The sequence below is a fragment of the Temnothorax longispinosus genome, unplaced genomic scaffold (assembly GCF_030848805.1).
Source record: "Temnothorax longispinosus isolate EJ_2023e unplaced genomic scaffold, Tlon_JGU_v1 HiC_scaffold_51, whole genome shotgun sequence".
NCBI classification, from domain to species: Eukaryota; Metazoa; Arthropoda; class Insecta; order Hymenoptera; family Formicidae; genus Temnothorax; species Temnothorax longispinosus.
In genome coordinates, this window is record NW_027270352.1 from 109,968 (window position 1) to 125,575 (window position 15,608).

A 15,608-nucleotide genomic window follows, 5' to 3' on the forward strand; every position below is an offset into this window, starting at 1 on the left:
CACATTTATATCTGAACGCACCGTGATCCGCGTTGTGACCCTTACAGCCCTTTCTACTTATATTTTAGATAAAATTAAGTTACAAGTTGTATTATATAATTTTCTTAATATTTCCTTGATATTTCCTTTTGTGACCGTTTAAATATTGATAGCATAAATAATTTATTGATTTGTGTTATACAACTTGTGTATAACACGAAGAAGTAATATGGCACATTTGTACAATTGCTATACAAATTATTAAAATTTATCTGTATTTTGTATATACCTAACCTATATATATATAATTAAAAAATATATAGTGCCAATAAATAAATATATAGCGCGCGTCTGGTTGTACATTATGTTTTATTTCTATCTAAATGTAACCCTTGTTGTTTATGCATGCGTTTCTGCGCGTTATAACGCACGTCAAACATGCGTCTCTATACATTATCCCAATCAAAACGCGCGCGTCTGACACGCAACGATAAATTAGAAAGAGAGAGAGACTTATAACAGTGAGAGGAAGTGAGACAGATTATCGGTGCTCTGATTGGTTACATACCTCGCACGCGCATGTGCAGTTCATTTTCATCCACGCTAACATCAAAAGTGCCGACAGAGAGTTGCGCTACTGTATGTACTGTGCTTGTGTAGTATACGTCGCGTATACTACACAAGACAGGAAACATTAACCCACAAGCTCCCAGCCAGCGACCTCTACAGTAATGAAACTTACGATACATGAAAAAAATCTGCTTAATTTGCTCCTTCATAATATGCATGTTTCATAATTTGCTCCATTTTACTTTTTTTATAAATAAATGATAAAGTTAGTAACAATGTAAACGTTAATATAAGCGAAAATCATTAGAATTTGTAGATTCGCAAGGTACAGAAAAATTGCTCCCTTTTCGTTTGAATTTGCTCCACCTTTACAAACTAATTATCTACAGTATTTATTAAGAAAAACGTAAATAATTGCTTTATGCAGTTCGGAGGTTATCAAGAAATTGTGCGCATGCGCAGTACTTAGCGCCTGCGCAACAGAAATCGAGCGCGCCATTTTTTAAATTATTCATTTTTCTTTAATTTGCTTTATACAGTTTGCGAGATATCAATCATTAGAATTTGTACATTCTCAAGGCACAGACAAATTGCTCCATTCTTGTTTCAATTTGCTCCACCTTTAAAAACTAATTATCTACAGTATTTATTAAGAAAAAAATAAAAATTATTGTTTTATGCATTTTGCAGGATATCAATCATTGAAATTTGTACATTCTCAAGGCACAGACAATTTGCTCCATTCTTGTTTCAATTTGCTCCACCTTAAAAAACTAATTATCTACAGTATTTATTAAGAAAAACGTAAATAATTGCTTTATGCAGTTTGGAGGTTATCAAGCAATTGTGCGCATGCGCAAAAGTATTTAGCGACTGCGCAACAGAAATCGAGAGCGCCATTTTTAAAATTGTATTTTTCTTTAATTTGCTTTATGCATTTTCCGGGATATCAATCATTAGAATTTGTACATTCTCAGTGCACAGACAAATTGCTCCATTCTTGTTTCAATTTGCTCCACCTTTAAAAACTAATTATCTACAGTATTTATTAAGAAAAAAATAAAAATTATCGTTTTATGCATTTTGCGGGATATCAATCATTGGAATTTGTATGTACATTCTCATTGAGATAGGACTATTCATCTGGATCTACAAATTTAATCCAATCAGCCCAAAGCGCTTACTAAAAGCGCTGACTTCTGCTGAACGCAGCCAATACTTTTGCGCATGGGCACAATTTCTTGATATCCCGCAAAATACATAAAGCAATAATTTTTATTTATTTCTTAATAAATAAGATAATTAGTAGATAATTAGTTTTTAAAGGTGGAGCAAATTGAAACAAGAATGGAGCAATTCGTCTGTGCACTGAGAATGTACAAATTCTAATGATTGATATCCCGCAAAATGCATAAAGCAAATTAAAAAAAAATGACAATTTTAAAAATGGCGCTCTCGATTTCTGTTGCGCAGTCGCTAAATATTTTTGCGCATGCGCACAATTGCTTGATAACCTCCAAACTGCATAAAGCAATTATTTACGTTTTTCTTAATAAATACTGTAGATAATTAGTTTTTAAAGGTGGAGCAAATTGAAACAAGAACGGAGCAATTTATCTGTGCTTTGAGAATGTACAAATTCTAATGATTGGTATCCCGCAAAATGCATAAAACGATAATTTTTATTTTTTTCTTAATAAATACTGTAGATAATTAGTTTTTAAAGGTGGAGCAAATTGAAACAAGAATGGAGCAATTTGTCTGTGCACTGAGAATGTACATATTCTAATGATTGATATCCCGGAAAATGCATAAAGCAAATTAAAGAAAAATACAATTTTAAAAATGGCGCTCTCGATTTCTGTTGCGCAGTCGCTAAATACTTTTGCGCATGCGCACAATTGCTTGATAACCTCCAAACTGCATAAAGCAATTATTTACGTTTTTCTTAATAAATACTGTAGATAATTAGTTTTTAAAGGTGGAGCAAATTGAAACAAGAACGGAGCAATTTATCTGTGCCTTGAGAATGTACAAATTCCAATGATTGATATCCTGCAAAATGCATAAAACGATAATTTTTATTTTTTTCTTAATAAATACTGTAGATAATTAGTTTTTAAAGGTGGAGCAAATTGAAACAAGAATGGAGCAATTTGTCTGTGCCTTGAGAATGTACAAATTCTAATGATTGATATCTCGCAAACTGTATAAAGCAAATTAAAGAAAAATGAATAATTTAAAAAATGGCGCGCTCGATTTCTGTTGCGCAGGCGCTAAGTACTGCGCATGCGCACAATTTCTTGATAACCTCCGAACTGCATAAAGCAATTATTTACGTTTTTCTTAATAAATACTGTAGATAATTAGTTTGTAAAGGTGGAGCAAATTCAAACGAAAAGGGAGCAATTTTTCTGTACCTTGCGAATCTACAAATTCTAATGATTTTCGTTTATATTAACGTTTACATTGTTACTAACTTTATCATTTATTTATAAAAAAAGTAAAATGGAGCAAATTATGAAACATGCATATTATGAAGCAAAGCCAAAGCAGCGCGAAGACGCCGAAATTTTGACGCTGTTTTCCTTTTCATGAATTTCAATTGACGCCGGCGTCAATTGTGGTCATGCGACCTTTTTGCCGCTGAAAATGAGCGTCGAGCGTCAGCATGAAAAGGCACCTTTAAAGCGGGGAGCACACACTTTTGCACAACGCATAATGCGTAAGCATAAGAAAATTGATTGGTCTATTTTCTTATGCACATGTGTATGGACCAAACAATTTTCTTATGCTTACGCATTATACGTTGTGCAGAAGTGTGTGCTCCCCGCTTTAAGGTGCGATTTCATTGACGCTAGAAACCAGCGGCAGCGTCAAGAAAATGTAGTGGGGGAAGAAGTTTCGTTGAATTTTGCGGTACGTTAAAAAGTTGAGACGGTCTGAACTTCTTCCCCCACTACATTTTCTTGACGCTGCCGCTGGTTTCTAGCGTCAATGAAATCGCACCTTAAGGTATATGACCATGAAGCTAGCCGACAGAAATTACTAAATTTGATAATTTTTAATTTTTCTAAGTGTATTTCGTTTGTAAATCGTTTGTAATTGATTGTGAGTCAGTTTTTAACCTTTGTGACCAATTAGTTTGTTTGTAATTAACAATTTTATTTTGGCCATGATGTCAGCCGACACTTTTTAATAACAAACCGATTTTTGATTTCTGATAGCTGTAATTAATAGGAAATCGTTTGTGATTTACGAATATACCAGTAAAACGTTTGTGAATTAATAAGTTTCTGAGTTATTTGCAAAATAAGTTCAGTTAATATGGTTAATATACTGCGCAGATAACTGCGCAGATCGCTGCGCATGCGCGAAATGTACTCAAGGTTCCTGCGCACAAAGAGTGCGTCGACGTATTTCGCATGGCGGAAGTCGATGCGGTGGCCAATCACTTCTCACCTTTCTGTAACTAGCGGGCGATTATTGGCCACGCATTGCCTGTATGAAGCTAGCCGACAGAAATTACTAAATTCGATTAGTTTTAATTCTTCTAAGTGTATGTATTCCGTAATTGGTCACAAACGTTAAGAACTGACTCACAATCAATCACGATCGATTTACAAACAAAATACACTTAATTTACAAACGGAATACACTTAGAAGAATTAAAACCATAGTATTAAAGCCCCTTGCACAATGCCAGGCAACAGGCAATAGGAACAGGAAATAACCAAAAAATCGTTAATTACAACCTAAAAAATTCAAATGCTATGATTGGTTGGCAATAGGCAATAGGCACAGAATTTCCAACGTGACGGAAACTCTGTGTCTATTGCCTGTGTCACTGTTTATTCTGCATTTATACATGATTTCTGATTTCTATTCCCTGTTCCTATTGCCTGTTGCCTGGCATTGTGCAAGGGGCTTAAAACTAATCGAATTTAGTAATTTCTGTCGGCTAGCTTCATACAAGCAATGCGTGGCCAATAATCGCCCGCTAGTTACAGAAAGGTGAGAAGTGATTGGCCACCGCATCGACTTCCGCCATGCGAAATGCGTCGACGCACTCTTTGTGCGCAGGAGCCTTGAGTACATTTCGCGCATGCGCAGCGATCTGCGCAGTTATCTGCGCAGTACATACATTAACCATATTAACTGAACTTATTTTGCAAATAACTCAGAAACTTATTAATTCACAAACGTTTCACTGGTATATTCGTAAATCACAAACGATTTCCTATTAATTACAGCTATCAGAAATCAAAAATCGGTTTGTTATTAAAAAGTGTCGGCTGACATCATGGCCAAAATAAAATTGTTAATTACAAACAAACTTGGTCACAAACGTTAAAAACTGACTCACAATCAATTACAAACGATTTACAAACGAAATACACTTAGAAAAATTAAAAATTATCAAATTTAGTAATTTCTATCGGCTAGCTTCATGGTCATTTAAGGTATTCCTTTCACGGAGGAGCGTATTTGGTAGGCGCTTAAGCAGGGCCTCAGCAAACTCTTGTATATTGCATTAAACTTATATAAAATCAAGTTATAATTGATTATTATGTTTAATTATAAGAAAAAAGTAAAAATATTATGTGTATTTAGAAATTTTTCATTTTTCGGTAAATTTTACTGTCAGAACAATATGGCAACGCTGCGCTTTTCAGGGCGCCGATTGTAAAATGTGAAGTTGATAACAAAAGTGTCAATGTAAGTGTCAATTTCATTAATCAAAGAACATTGTGACATTTTCTTTTATTTTTATCACAAAGAGAGATTTTATAATAATAATGAGTGATATAAGAAACATAAAGTGAGGAGTAATGTGGGCAAAAATAAGGGACAATTTGTGAAAATAAAAGTTGATAATAAACTGTACGTTATGAATGAAGTGTGACATGAGCGCACAGCTTGCAGCGCCAGCGTTGCCAAATAATTCCTTGAAAGTCGCCATAAAAAATATTCATCTATAAACCACATTTCAAGTCAACTTTTAACATAAATATTTTGTTTAAATATTCGGTGACTCTGTATTTTTATCGGCCCTATCGAAAGTATAGAGTTTAGCGAATATGTAGCGCAGTTAATATTTAATATCTCAAGATATTTGATAAACAAATTATATAATTACATTGAAATGTGAAAAATAAACTTTTTCGATAACGTCACATATAAAATATCGAATTTTCAAAGTCATAATTCTTCTTTATATGTTCGGTAATGTGGTTTAATTTTTTTCTGGCGTAAAGATATGCATTTTAACTTTCTCGTACCAAAAAATCAGTTAATTCTAAGGCTGAGTTTCCACTGAGCGCGTCACGCGTCGCGTCGTCACAAGTTAACCAATCAGAACATCCCATTTCATTACATTCTTGTGACGGGATCGAAATGGGATGTTTTGATTGGTTCAACTCGGACGACGCGACGCGTGACGCGCTCAGTGGAAACTCAGCCTAAGACTTTGGTGTCATGAAAGGAATACCTTAAAACTTTGTTACGTGCAATGGCCTTTTAACATTGGCTGCGTTCAGCCGATACTCCGCTAGCCTAGCAATCGTGAGCAGTCGCTCGTTTCCTCTCCTTTGATCCAATGGATTAAAAAGAGAGGAAAAGAGCGACTGCTCACGATTGCTAGGCTAGAGACCCTCTATGCTAGGCTAGCGGAGTTTCGACTGAACGCAGCCATTGTGCAAGGGGCTTAACTGTTTTTGACAGGGTTGAAGGCGCTAACGCTCCTAACCTAAAAGCACCTAAAAGGAGCAAACAAAAAAAACATTAACTGTTAATATCTCGCTTCGCAGGGCAGAGCGACATTTTTTCTGCCAGATTCTTTCGTTTCACACAAAAACGCGTTGATTAAGCCTTAAGTTCAACGAAATCGGTGAAGAGGTCACTATTCTTCAGATTTACCTCGTATTTGTTGGAAAAATGGATATTCTAAAAGCGGAAATAATAAAGAAACGCAAAGAGCTAGAAGAAAGTCATGTCTTGGTATGTACATGTATTCTATAATTTTATAGTCTTGCGTGATTGTGTATTAATATTTATTTTAAAATATCTTTCTCAGGAAAATAACAAGAAGTACTTTAAGAGAAGTCAATTGATATCAAAGCAGCAGGAAGTGCATGAAACTGACAAGGGAAATAATGAAGCTGTTCCTTCAAATGTCAGTCAACAATCGGAAAATCATGTAACAGACAGCAGTTCCGAACATTTGCTGTCCAGGCAAGAAGTAATTAGGCGATTACGCGAGCGGGGAGAGCCCATATTGTTATTCGGCGAATCTGAAATAGAAGCGTTCAAGAGATTAAGGAAATGTGAAATCCTTGAGCCAGAAGTAAATAAGGTAAAGTATCCATCTGCTTTACATTACTTCCATCAATTAAAAAACAGCTTACTAAAAAATAGAAATTTGATTGCAATAATTTGTCAACAGGGTTTCAGAAATGATTTTCAAGAGGCTATGGAACAAGTGGATCAAGCGTATCTCAATGAGATTTTGACATCTTCCAAGTCTCAAAATCTTGATGGAAAGGGAGATGTAAATGTACCTGACGAGGGCGTCACTTATGAAGACATAGAAAAGATGTCGACTAAACTGAACAAGGGAGACAAAGACTTCGATATGAATGTTATCACCCTATTTGTGCAATATCTAGTCCAAATGTGGGGCAATCAATTAAACAGCCGGTTGACTGCTGAAAAGATGAGCACAAAAGGAAAGATGAATAGCGCCACGTACGCTCAAACAAGAGAGTATTTAAAACCACTTCTGAGAAAATTGAAGAATAAATCTCTTCCAGAAGATATAACAGACAGTTTAACAGAAATTGTTAAGCATTTACTACAGCGAAACTACATATTGGTACATTTTAATTACATATAAAATATGTATCCTGTCAGTGTAATAAATATAATAATAACAAATATCTGTATCTGACAATATCAAATAGACATATCAAAGCAGTAATACCAAATTCTTATTTCAGGCTAGCGACGCTTATTTACAAATGGCAATAGGCAATTCTCCATGGCCTATTGGTGTTACTATGGTCGGTATCCATGCCCGTACTGGTAGAGAAAAGATCTTCTCCAAGAATGTTGCTCATGTCATGAACGATGAAACTCAAAGAAAGTATATTCAAGCACTTAAAAGATTGATGACTAAATGTCAAGAATATTATCCTACTGACCCATCACGTTGTGTAGAGTACTCAAAAAATTAGATATCTACGATAAAATGTACAAAGTAAAGGAAAGCACGCACTATTATAAGTTTGCATGTAGAAATGGACATCGTATAATCATTAATAGAAATTCTCAACAGATTATTATAGAAATCTTTTACAAAATAAATTTATTACCAGTTTATAACATTCTTTTTAGATAGTTAACAAAATGATATAATGTATATATGTATTTATTGTATACACTTTTCGTGTATACTTAATATCGAAATGATACTAAGATTCACTATGATAATATTCGCATTCAGAAAAAATAAAATTTTACATTATTGTTCTACATTACATGAATTTAATATCTCTTCAAATATTATATGAATATAAAATGTAGCTTAAATAAGCAGTAAGATAACATCGAACATTTATTCGATTATTACATATCTACACACTTCAAAATCACTAATCAAAAAAGGAACTAATTTAAGTGAGATGTTAGTTCATTTGTTTTATTCACAGCAGCCTCGACAGCATTCATTATAGATCCCCTGTAATTATCAAGATAAAAATCAAGATTATTTAACAATTAAATCATTAAATGTACGTATAGGTATAGATCTGGTAATAACCATACTACCTCTCATGGACGTGGATTAAACTAAATAAAAAGTTCTCCCGTTTTGCAGTTTTTTCAATTAATGAGTAAAAACAGTAGTCTTAAAACACAGTATTCAGTTTGACTCGCTCTATCCGCTCACGAAAAGTGATACGATTATTACCAGATACCCTGCATATGCATGTAATGCAATAACTAAATAAATAAAATATATATATATTACGGGCGAAGTCCGCATAGTGTGCAGTGTCGGCATTGCCTGGGCAATGTCAGCACAACGCGACTGGGTAAAGTAATTTATTAGCGAACATTGCCCGGTTTATGTAGTCGCGTGGAAAGTGTATGCATGAAGGCAGTAGGTTTCGCCCCCCTGCGGGGCTCCACTACCATTAAACTAGACATAGTGTGCCTTGCAAAGTACATGCGTGAACTTTTCATACGTGGAAAGTTATAAACCCATGTGGCAATTCGTCTCGCGTGGAAACGAAGCCCTTCTCCTGCCTACATAAGGCTAACTGTTAATTTTCGACATTGCCCACTTGGACCCGAGCAAAATCCGCAATGTGATAATAGCCGTTGACATTGCCATCGCTGGATGGGCAGTGTTAACTTTGCCCACATCAAACCGGGCAATGTCCGCTAATAAACTACTTTGCCCAGTCGCGTTGTGCAATCCTGACATTGCCCGGGCAGTGCCGACACTGCACACCATGCGGACTTTGCCCGTAACATATATATTGTATATACATTGTACACAGGATGTATAAAAAGGTAAAATCAATCAACTAGCAGGTGAAAGAGAAGCTTGAGTAGAGTATGTAATGTGTATAAACTTTTCTTGTATTTGCCATGGTTTAGTAAATACAACGCTTCATACGGTATGGTAGGTTTTACAGCTGCAAAATAAGCACATAAAACATTTATTATCTACATTCATTGCCATCAATCTTCTTCTAAACACTATTTTTTGAACACCCATTTAGACTGTTTACACTGATTGTAAGTGTATAATGTTGTGATCTAATTGTATTTGCCGCATCCGTACTCTGTCCATACCTGCTGTCGTCATGCCTCCAGGTCTCATTTAAAAGACGATAGTGTTCGCTACAAAAAGTAAAGAGTGGAGGAGTGAACAATCAAGTGCTCGTACACAGATAATTACATCGTGATCACAGAAAGAAAACAATGAGGAATATCGCGATAAGCATTATCTTTAAGGACTTTGTGATGGCAATGCTGCTACAGCTGAAAGGAAACACCAGATGCGATATAGACAGAGTATGGACATAGTAAACACAATTAGATCACAACATTATACACTAAATGTAAACAGTTTAATGAGTGTGTAGAAGATAGTGTTCAGAAGATTGATTATTGTAAAACTTGACAACAACAATGACAGTAACAAATGTATGCAGATAAATGTATTGTATGCTTATTTTGCAGCTGTAAAATCTACTGTGCATATAAAATGCTGTATTTACACTATCACAATCAATTAATCTTTATTAACTTCAGCTAAGAAATAGTAATGCTGTATTTAACCATAGCGAGTACAAGAAAAGTTTATGTACATTACGTATTCTACTCAAGCTCTTCTTTCACCTCCTAGTTGGTTTACTTTACCTTTTTTTATACGCTCTGTATAAAATAAAGAAATGAATAAAATAAGTTAAGTACCTAACTCCTCCCACTTCCATAGCATGAATGCCGGTAATAGTAGTACCTCCAGGTGAACAGACTTCGTCCTTCAACTGGCCAGGATGTCGCCCAGTTTCGAGTACCATTTTTCCAGCTCCTACCAGCACCTGTGCTGCAAATTTAGTCGCCATTGGTCTTGGCACACCCATTCTCACAGCTCCGTCCGCTAATGCCTCTATGACGAGATATGCCTGAGTAAAAATAAATTGAAATAATATGCAACTATTTTCATTTCTCCAATCGTGACGATTATTACAACTTACAAATGCTGGGCCGCTACCTGATACGCCACCAATGCCATTCATAAGACTTTCCGGAACATTTTGACTCATGCCAATGTAAGAGAATAACATATCTATCAATTCTAGATCTTTCGACTCAGCGTTGTTACTGCAATAAACTAAAAATTACACTTATGTTAATGCACAAGTTAATCTACACTACATCGCAGCTTTCTAACATACCTGTAATTCCTTCCCCAACCATCATGGGTGTATTTGGCATGGATCTAATTATCCTTGGTGAAGTCACAATTGTTGAAAGTTTCTAAAAACATTTCATATAAGTTGTCATGAAAATGGAAATGTTATACAAAATTTAGGTAATTATGAAGGAGAGGGGCTATCTTACCAATTTGGCTGTAACTTCACAATTTTGTGTATTTTGGTGCATAAAACATGAATCTGTAAGTTAAAACTGTCGCTCTCAATTTTAGGAAAAACGTTATTAAGTACCCCAGCAAACACAGTAATCACCGAGTGCGCAATTTGCTATCAAATTGTGCACTCGATGATTACTGTGTTTGCTGGGTACTAAAATTGACAGTTGCGTGGTTAGGATGTCTGTTTTACCGACATAATGTAGAATGTAGACGCACATGATCATACGTAGTGACGTAAAAGTGCATGGAATTACAGTAATAGTGCAGTATAACAGCAACCTCTCATAATAGTCTGGCGCCTTACTTTAATTGTGTGCTATTATTTGACTTTGTATTTATATAGACTTTGCAATATACCAATTATTTTCTGCTTTAAAAAAAGCATAAACTCTATTTCTATTACATAGTTAAAACTATATACTATATACTAAAACTATATACTACCATATAGTTAAAAAAGATAATAGAAATAGAGTTTACGCTTTTTTTAAAGCAGAAAATATTTGGTATATTAAAAAGTCTATATAAATACAAAGTATAATAAATACAAACTCAAATAATAGCACATAATTAAAGTAAGATGCTAGACTATTATAGGATAGGTTGTCGTTATACTGTATTATTACTGTAATTTCATGCACTTTTACGTCTCTACGCATGATCATGTGCGTCTAGATCATGTCAGTATGACAAACATTCTAACCACGTATGTACGCAACTATCAATTTTAGTACTTTTCCTAAGTGAGAGCGACAATTTTAACTTATAGATTCATTACAACTAAACTTAATGAGCTTATCAAATCATGGCACACCAATGGTATCGTCGATGACCGTACTTATAAATTCCTTAACTGCACAAATGGTAATCTTCCGAGATGTTTTCCCTTGCGAATCATTGTTTCCGCTGTGGGTAGTCCACTTTATAATGTAGCGCGTTTCATCCATAACATATTACATAAATCCATACCGAAACCTAAGTCATATATTAAAGACAGTTGGACCTTTGTGTCTGAGATCAACAATTTTAAAATTAATCCGGACGAATTGATGGTCTCTCTCGACGTCACTGCATTATTCACTAATATACCTAAAGATTTAGTTATGGATGGTATAAAGAACAGATGGAAATATATTTCCCGTAATACTGATTTCAATTTAGAACAATTTTTATACGCGATTGACCTCATCCTATCTTCAACAAGTTTTCAGTTTGACGAGCAATTTTATGAACAGGTTTTCGGTAGCCCCATGGGTTCCCCTCTATCTCCTATCCTTGCGGACATTGTTATGGATGATCTTGAGACTTTCTGCTTGAAACAATTAAGTTTTGCGATCCGGTTTTTTTGTCGTTATGTTGACGATGTCTTTGCGATTGTTCCGAAGTCTAATATTGATGAAATTTTAACGGTTTTCAATAATTATCATCTTCGATTGAAATTTACCTACGAAACTGAAGAAAATAATTCAATCAATTTCTTGAATACGACTGTCATCAGGGATTATGACACCTTAATTACTAACTGGTATACTAAACCTACCTTCTCTGGACGATACGTTAATTATTTTTCGAGTTACCCGAAAAAATACAAGCTAAACACGATAACAAGCTTGGTTGACCACGCGATCTTATTATCCGACAAACGGTTCCACGAGAACAATATTGCTAAAATCAAAGAAATACTTCTGAACAACTGCTATCCTCCACATTTGATTGACAAGTTTATTAGAGTGAGATTGAAACTTCTCAGTCACCAAATTAACACATCTAACACAAGCGACATTATACGGCGAATACCGGAAAATTGTATAAAGGTTCCCTACATTAAGGGTCTCAGCGAGAGACTTTTGCGTATCTTTAATGATTGCGGTCTTCATGTCCTTTATACAGTTCCTAAGTCCCTCGATTGCGTCATAAGGAGAGGGAAAGATAGACTCGATTGTTTCAAGCAGGCTAACTTAATTTATAAAATTGACTGCGGAAACTGCGATGCCACGTATATTGGCCAAACCAAAAGACATATCGAAACACGCATTAAAGAGTACTTCCTTTGATCACGAATTCGAATGGCATAAAACAGAGATATTACATAGCGAAAAACAAATTAGAAAACGCGAGATCGCTGAAATGTTTTTCATAAAACAAAATAACAACACAATCAACCTACAGAAAGACACGAATAATTTGACCGGGGCATATGATATAATAATAAAGAATATTTAACGTCGATCGTGATCAGTGTGCCTTTGTCACCCGTGGACTGCTGACATGCTTTTCCCACATTTACCATCATTTTTACATATGACGCGCAAACTTGTAAGTTTATATTTTATACTTTTTTTTCTATATTATTTTTATCATTTAGTAAGTTTATCATTTTGTAATTTTCATCACCTTTTAAACTTGTCAATTTATATTTTATATTTTTCTTTTTATATTTTCTCATCTTTTTAGTTCTGGACCTTTTATATTATATATATATATTTTTTTTCCTTTTATTTTTTCATTTAGTTCTTGACTTTTGGATTGTTGGCACAATGCCAGGACTGAATTGTTTGCAAGTAATATAATTTGAACACTTGATAAGAACCGAAAGTGACGGTCAAAACGTCGTGAGATAATTAAAGAATTTTATATAGCCAGTCAGCGTCGATTATTACCACTCCTTCTTATAGATTCATGTTTTACGCACCAAAATACACAAAATTGTGAAGTTTCAGCCAAATCGGTGAGGAAGCCCTCTTCTTTATAATTATCAAAATTTGTTTTACTCACAGTATACAAGATATTGAGAGATACTCCAGCAAGCACCGAAACAAAGAGCTTGCTCTCGAATTTTTCACCAGCTTTTCTCCCAACAACAGTTTCAAGTACGTCGTCCAGCATATGCGGTTTCACTGTCAGAAATATGATGTCACAGTTGCACATGACTTCATTGTTTTTCAATGTTGGATGAGCACCTAGATCCCTCCAAAATCCATGTGTTCTGTCTGTACGACCAGAAACCCAGACATTATCTGCTTTTAATATACCTTTTGCGAGAGAAAGAAAAAAATGTATCATTCAGGATTTCTGTCTTGCTTTAGTCTGACTTATCAGTGAGTGATGAGCAAGTGTGTTTACCTTTGTGAATTAAACCAGCGCCTATGGCACTAGCCATATTTCCGCCACCGATAAAACCGACTTTAATGGATTTTAAATACTGTTCCGCCATAGCTGGTCACTTCTTTCTTTCTTTCTTCTTCTATTAAATTGGCGCCTGCCGCTTTTCAGCGGACAATTTTGGCCAGATTTGTCACTGTTTGTTAAACAAAGTTTGAATCACTGTTAGCGTAGCGAAGTCTAAATGGAAATTACTGAAAATCTGAGTGGAATCAATGCAGACAGTAAAGCCTGGTCTACAATGGATGTATACAATCACAGTCTTGCGGTCGAAGAATAATGAACTGTGATTGGCCAATTCTTACGACTTACGACTTAATACCACTTAATACATCCATTGTAGACCAGGCATAACAGTCGCAATACTTCAACTCACGAACCCATAGCTGGTCACGCGAGCAATGTATTTTAAAGGCCATCGCACACAAAATGCATAGCTTAGTATGCCCGTTCTAGAGTGATCTGAGGATTCCTACTTCTCTGGTCGTATACACAGGTCTGGCAACTCCAGTGGTGGGGGGTGACTCACTTTGAAGCTAGTCGGGCTACTAGAGACCCTATAAAGGGTGCGTTTTGATATTCACTGTAAGTACTGACGATATGACGTCATTGAGTAGAACTGCAGGAGCGTTTCTATATTGCTGCTGTTACTTTCAGGCTGGAATAACGGAACGACGACCACAGTACTGCCAGTACTGCCAGTGAATGTCGAAACGCACCCGTATAAGAAAGAAATATAACCTATCTTAACCTACCTTAGACACGACGTGACACGACGATAGGAGCACCTATTCTAAATATATAAAAAAGAATCTTGTACTTAAACAATAATGTTGCAAAAGTCATGTCTATAAAATAAATAACAGTTTTCAGATTTATAAAAATATCGAAATTATTTATTATTATATTAATTATATTAATTTAGTAGTAGTAGTAGTAATCTTTTAGGGCTTTTTCCGCATCTTCGTAATTAACAATTACTGTATATTTCTTGTTGTTGCCTTCCAGGTCCACAAGGACCAAACCTATGTGAACCTGGCACCCGACTTCCGAAAAATTAATTTTTTTACAGAAAACGTTAGCATTTTGTTTGTAGTTGTTTGTAGTAACAAAAATTTCGTTTGTAGTTTAATACATTAAAAATGATAAAAATTAAAAAAATTACTCGCACTCCACTTATTTGAGATATCTCAAATCCGTTTGCGCCATCTTCTTCAGAATCATTTGTAGTGCTTTTCTTTTTGTTTATAGTTGCACCATTCAAAAGTTATTATATATTTGCAATAAACAAAAAGAGTAACTTTACCAATTTTGGAGATATCTCAAATCCGCTTGCGCCATCTTCTTCAGAATCATTTGTAATTGTTTGTAGTGCTTTCTTTTTTTTGTTTGTATTTGCACCGTTCTATATATATCTAGTTATGATATTTTTGCAATATACCAGAAGTGTAACTTTGCCAATTTTGGAAATATTTTAAAACTAATTGCGCGACTCGATGTAGAATTGTTTGTAGTTGTTTGTAATAGTTTTCGTTCCGTTTCGTTTAAAATATCTCCAAAATTGTCTCTCAAAATTATCTCTTTTTGTTTATTGCAAAAATATAATAACTTTTGAACAGTGCAACTACAAACGAAAAGAAAAGCACTACAAACAACTACAAACAATTTTGAAAAAAATGGCTCAAGCGGATTTGAGTTATCTCAAAGTGGGGTGCGAGTAATTTTTTAA

At 34.9% G+C, this 15,608-nt stretch overlaps 2 protein-coding genes across 3 annotated transcripts; one reads left to right on the forward strand and one right to left on the reverse strand.

The window, feature by feature from the left end:
* The first annotated feature begins 6,063 nt into the window (after positions 1 to 6,063).
* Prp18 (pre-mRNA processing factor 18) lies at positions 6,064 to 7,932 on the forward strand. The gene is made up of 4 exons (XM_071797195.1): positions 6,064 to 6,549; positions 6,626 to 6,904; positions 6,995 to 7,423; positions 7,548 to 7,932. The coding sequence occupies exons 1-4, from the start codon at positions 6,487 to 6,489 to the stop codon at positions 7,782 to 7,784; spliced, it is 1,008 nt and encodes a 335-aa protein (XP_071653296.1). The 5' UTR covers positions 6,064 to 6,486; the 3' UTR covers positions 7,785 to 7,932.
* A 30-nt stretch (positions 7,933 to 7,962) lies between these two features.
* On the reverse strand, positions 7,963 to 14,390 carry P5cr (Pyrroline 5-carboyxlate reductase). Of its 2 annotated transcripts, XM_071797197.1 has the most exons (7): positions 14,260 to 14,390; positions 13,841 to 14,015; positions 13,493 to 13,749; positions 10,521 to 10,602; positions 10,320 to 10,456; positions 10,036 to 10,247; positions 7,963 to 8,287 (listed from the first exon to the last, which is right to left on the reverse strand). In XM_071797197.1, exons 2-7 carry the CDS (start codon positions 13,929 to 13,931, stop codon positions 8,218 to 8,220), a joined length of 849 nt encoding a protein of 282 aa, XP_071653298.1. In that variant the 5' UTR covers positions 13,932 to 14,015; positions 14,260 to 14,390; the 3' UTR covers positions 7,963 to 8,217. The 2 variants fall into 2 exon arrangements, with proteins under 2 accessions (XP_071653298.1, XP_071653297.1); XM_071797196.1 differs by lacking the exon at positions 14,260 to 14,390 and having other exon boundaries at positions 13,841 to 14,078.
* Between the last annotated feature and the right edge of the window lie 1,218 nt (positions 14,391 to 15,608).

Coding starts and splice junctions, on each gene's coding strand:
- Prp18 (XM_071797195.1), top strand. CDS start 6,487: ATGGATATTCTAAAAGCGGAAATAATAAAGAAACGCAAAGAGCTAGAA. Junction 6,550..6,625: donor TAGAAGAAAGTCATGTCTTG/GTATGTACATGT, acceptor TATCTTTCTCAG/GAAAATAACAAGAAGTACTT. Junction 7,424..7,547: donor TACAGCGAAACTACATATTG/GTACATTTTAAT, acceptor TTCTTATTTCAG/GCTAGCGACGCTTATTTACA.
- P5cr (XM_071797197.1), bottom strand. CDS start 13,931: ATGGCGGAACAGTATTTAAAATCCATTAAAGTCGGTTTTATCGGTGGC. Junction 10,603..13,492: donor CTCTCAATATCTTGTATACT/GTGAGTAAAACA, acceptor AAATGTTTTTAG/AAACTTTCAACAATTGTGAC. Junction 8,288..10,035: donor ATGGAAGTGGGAGGAGTTAG/GTACTTAACTTA, acceptor TGATAATTACAG/GGGATCTATAATGAATGCTG.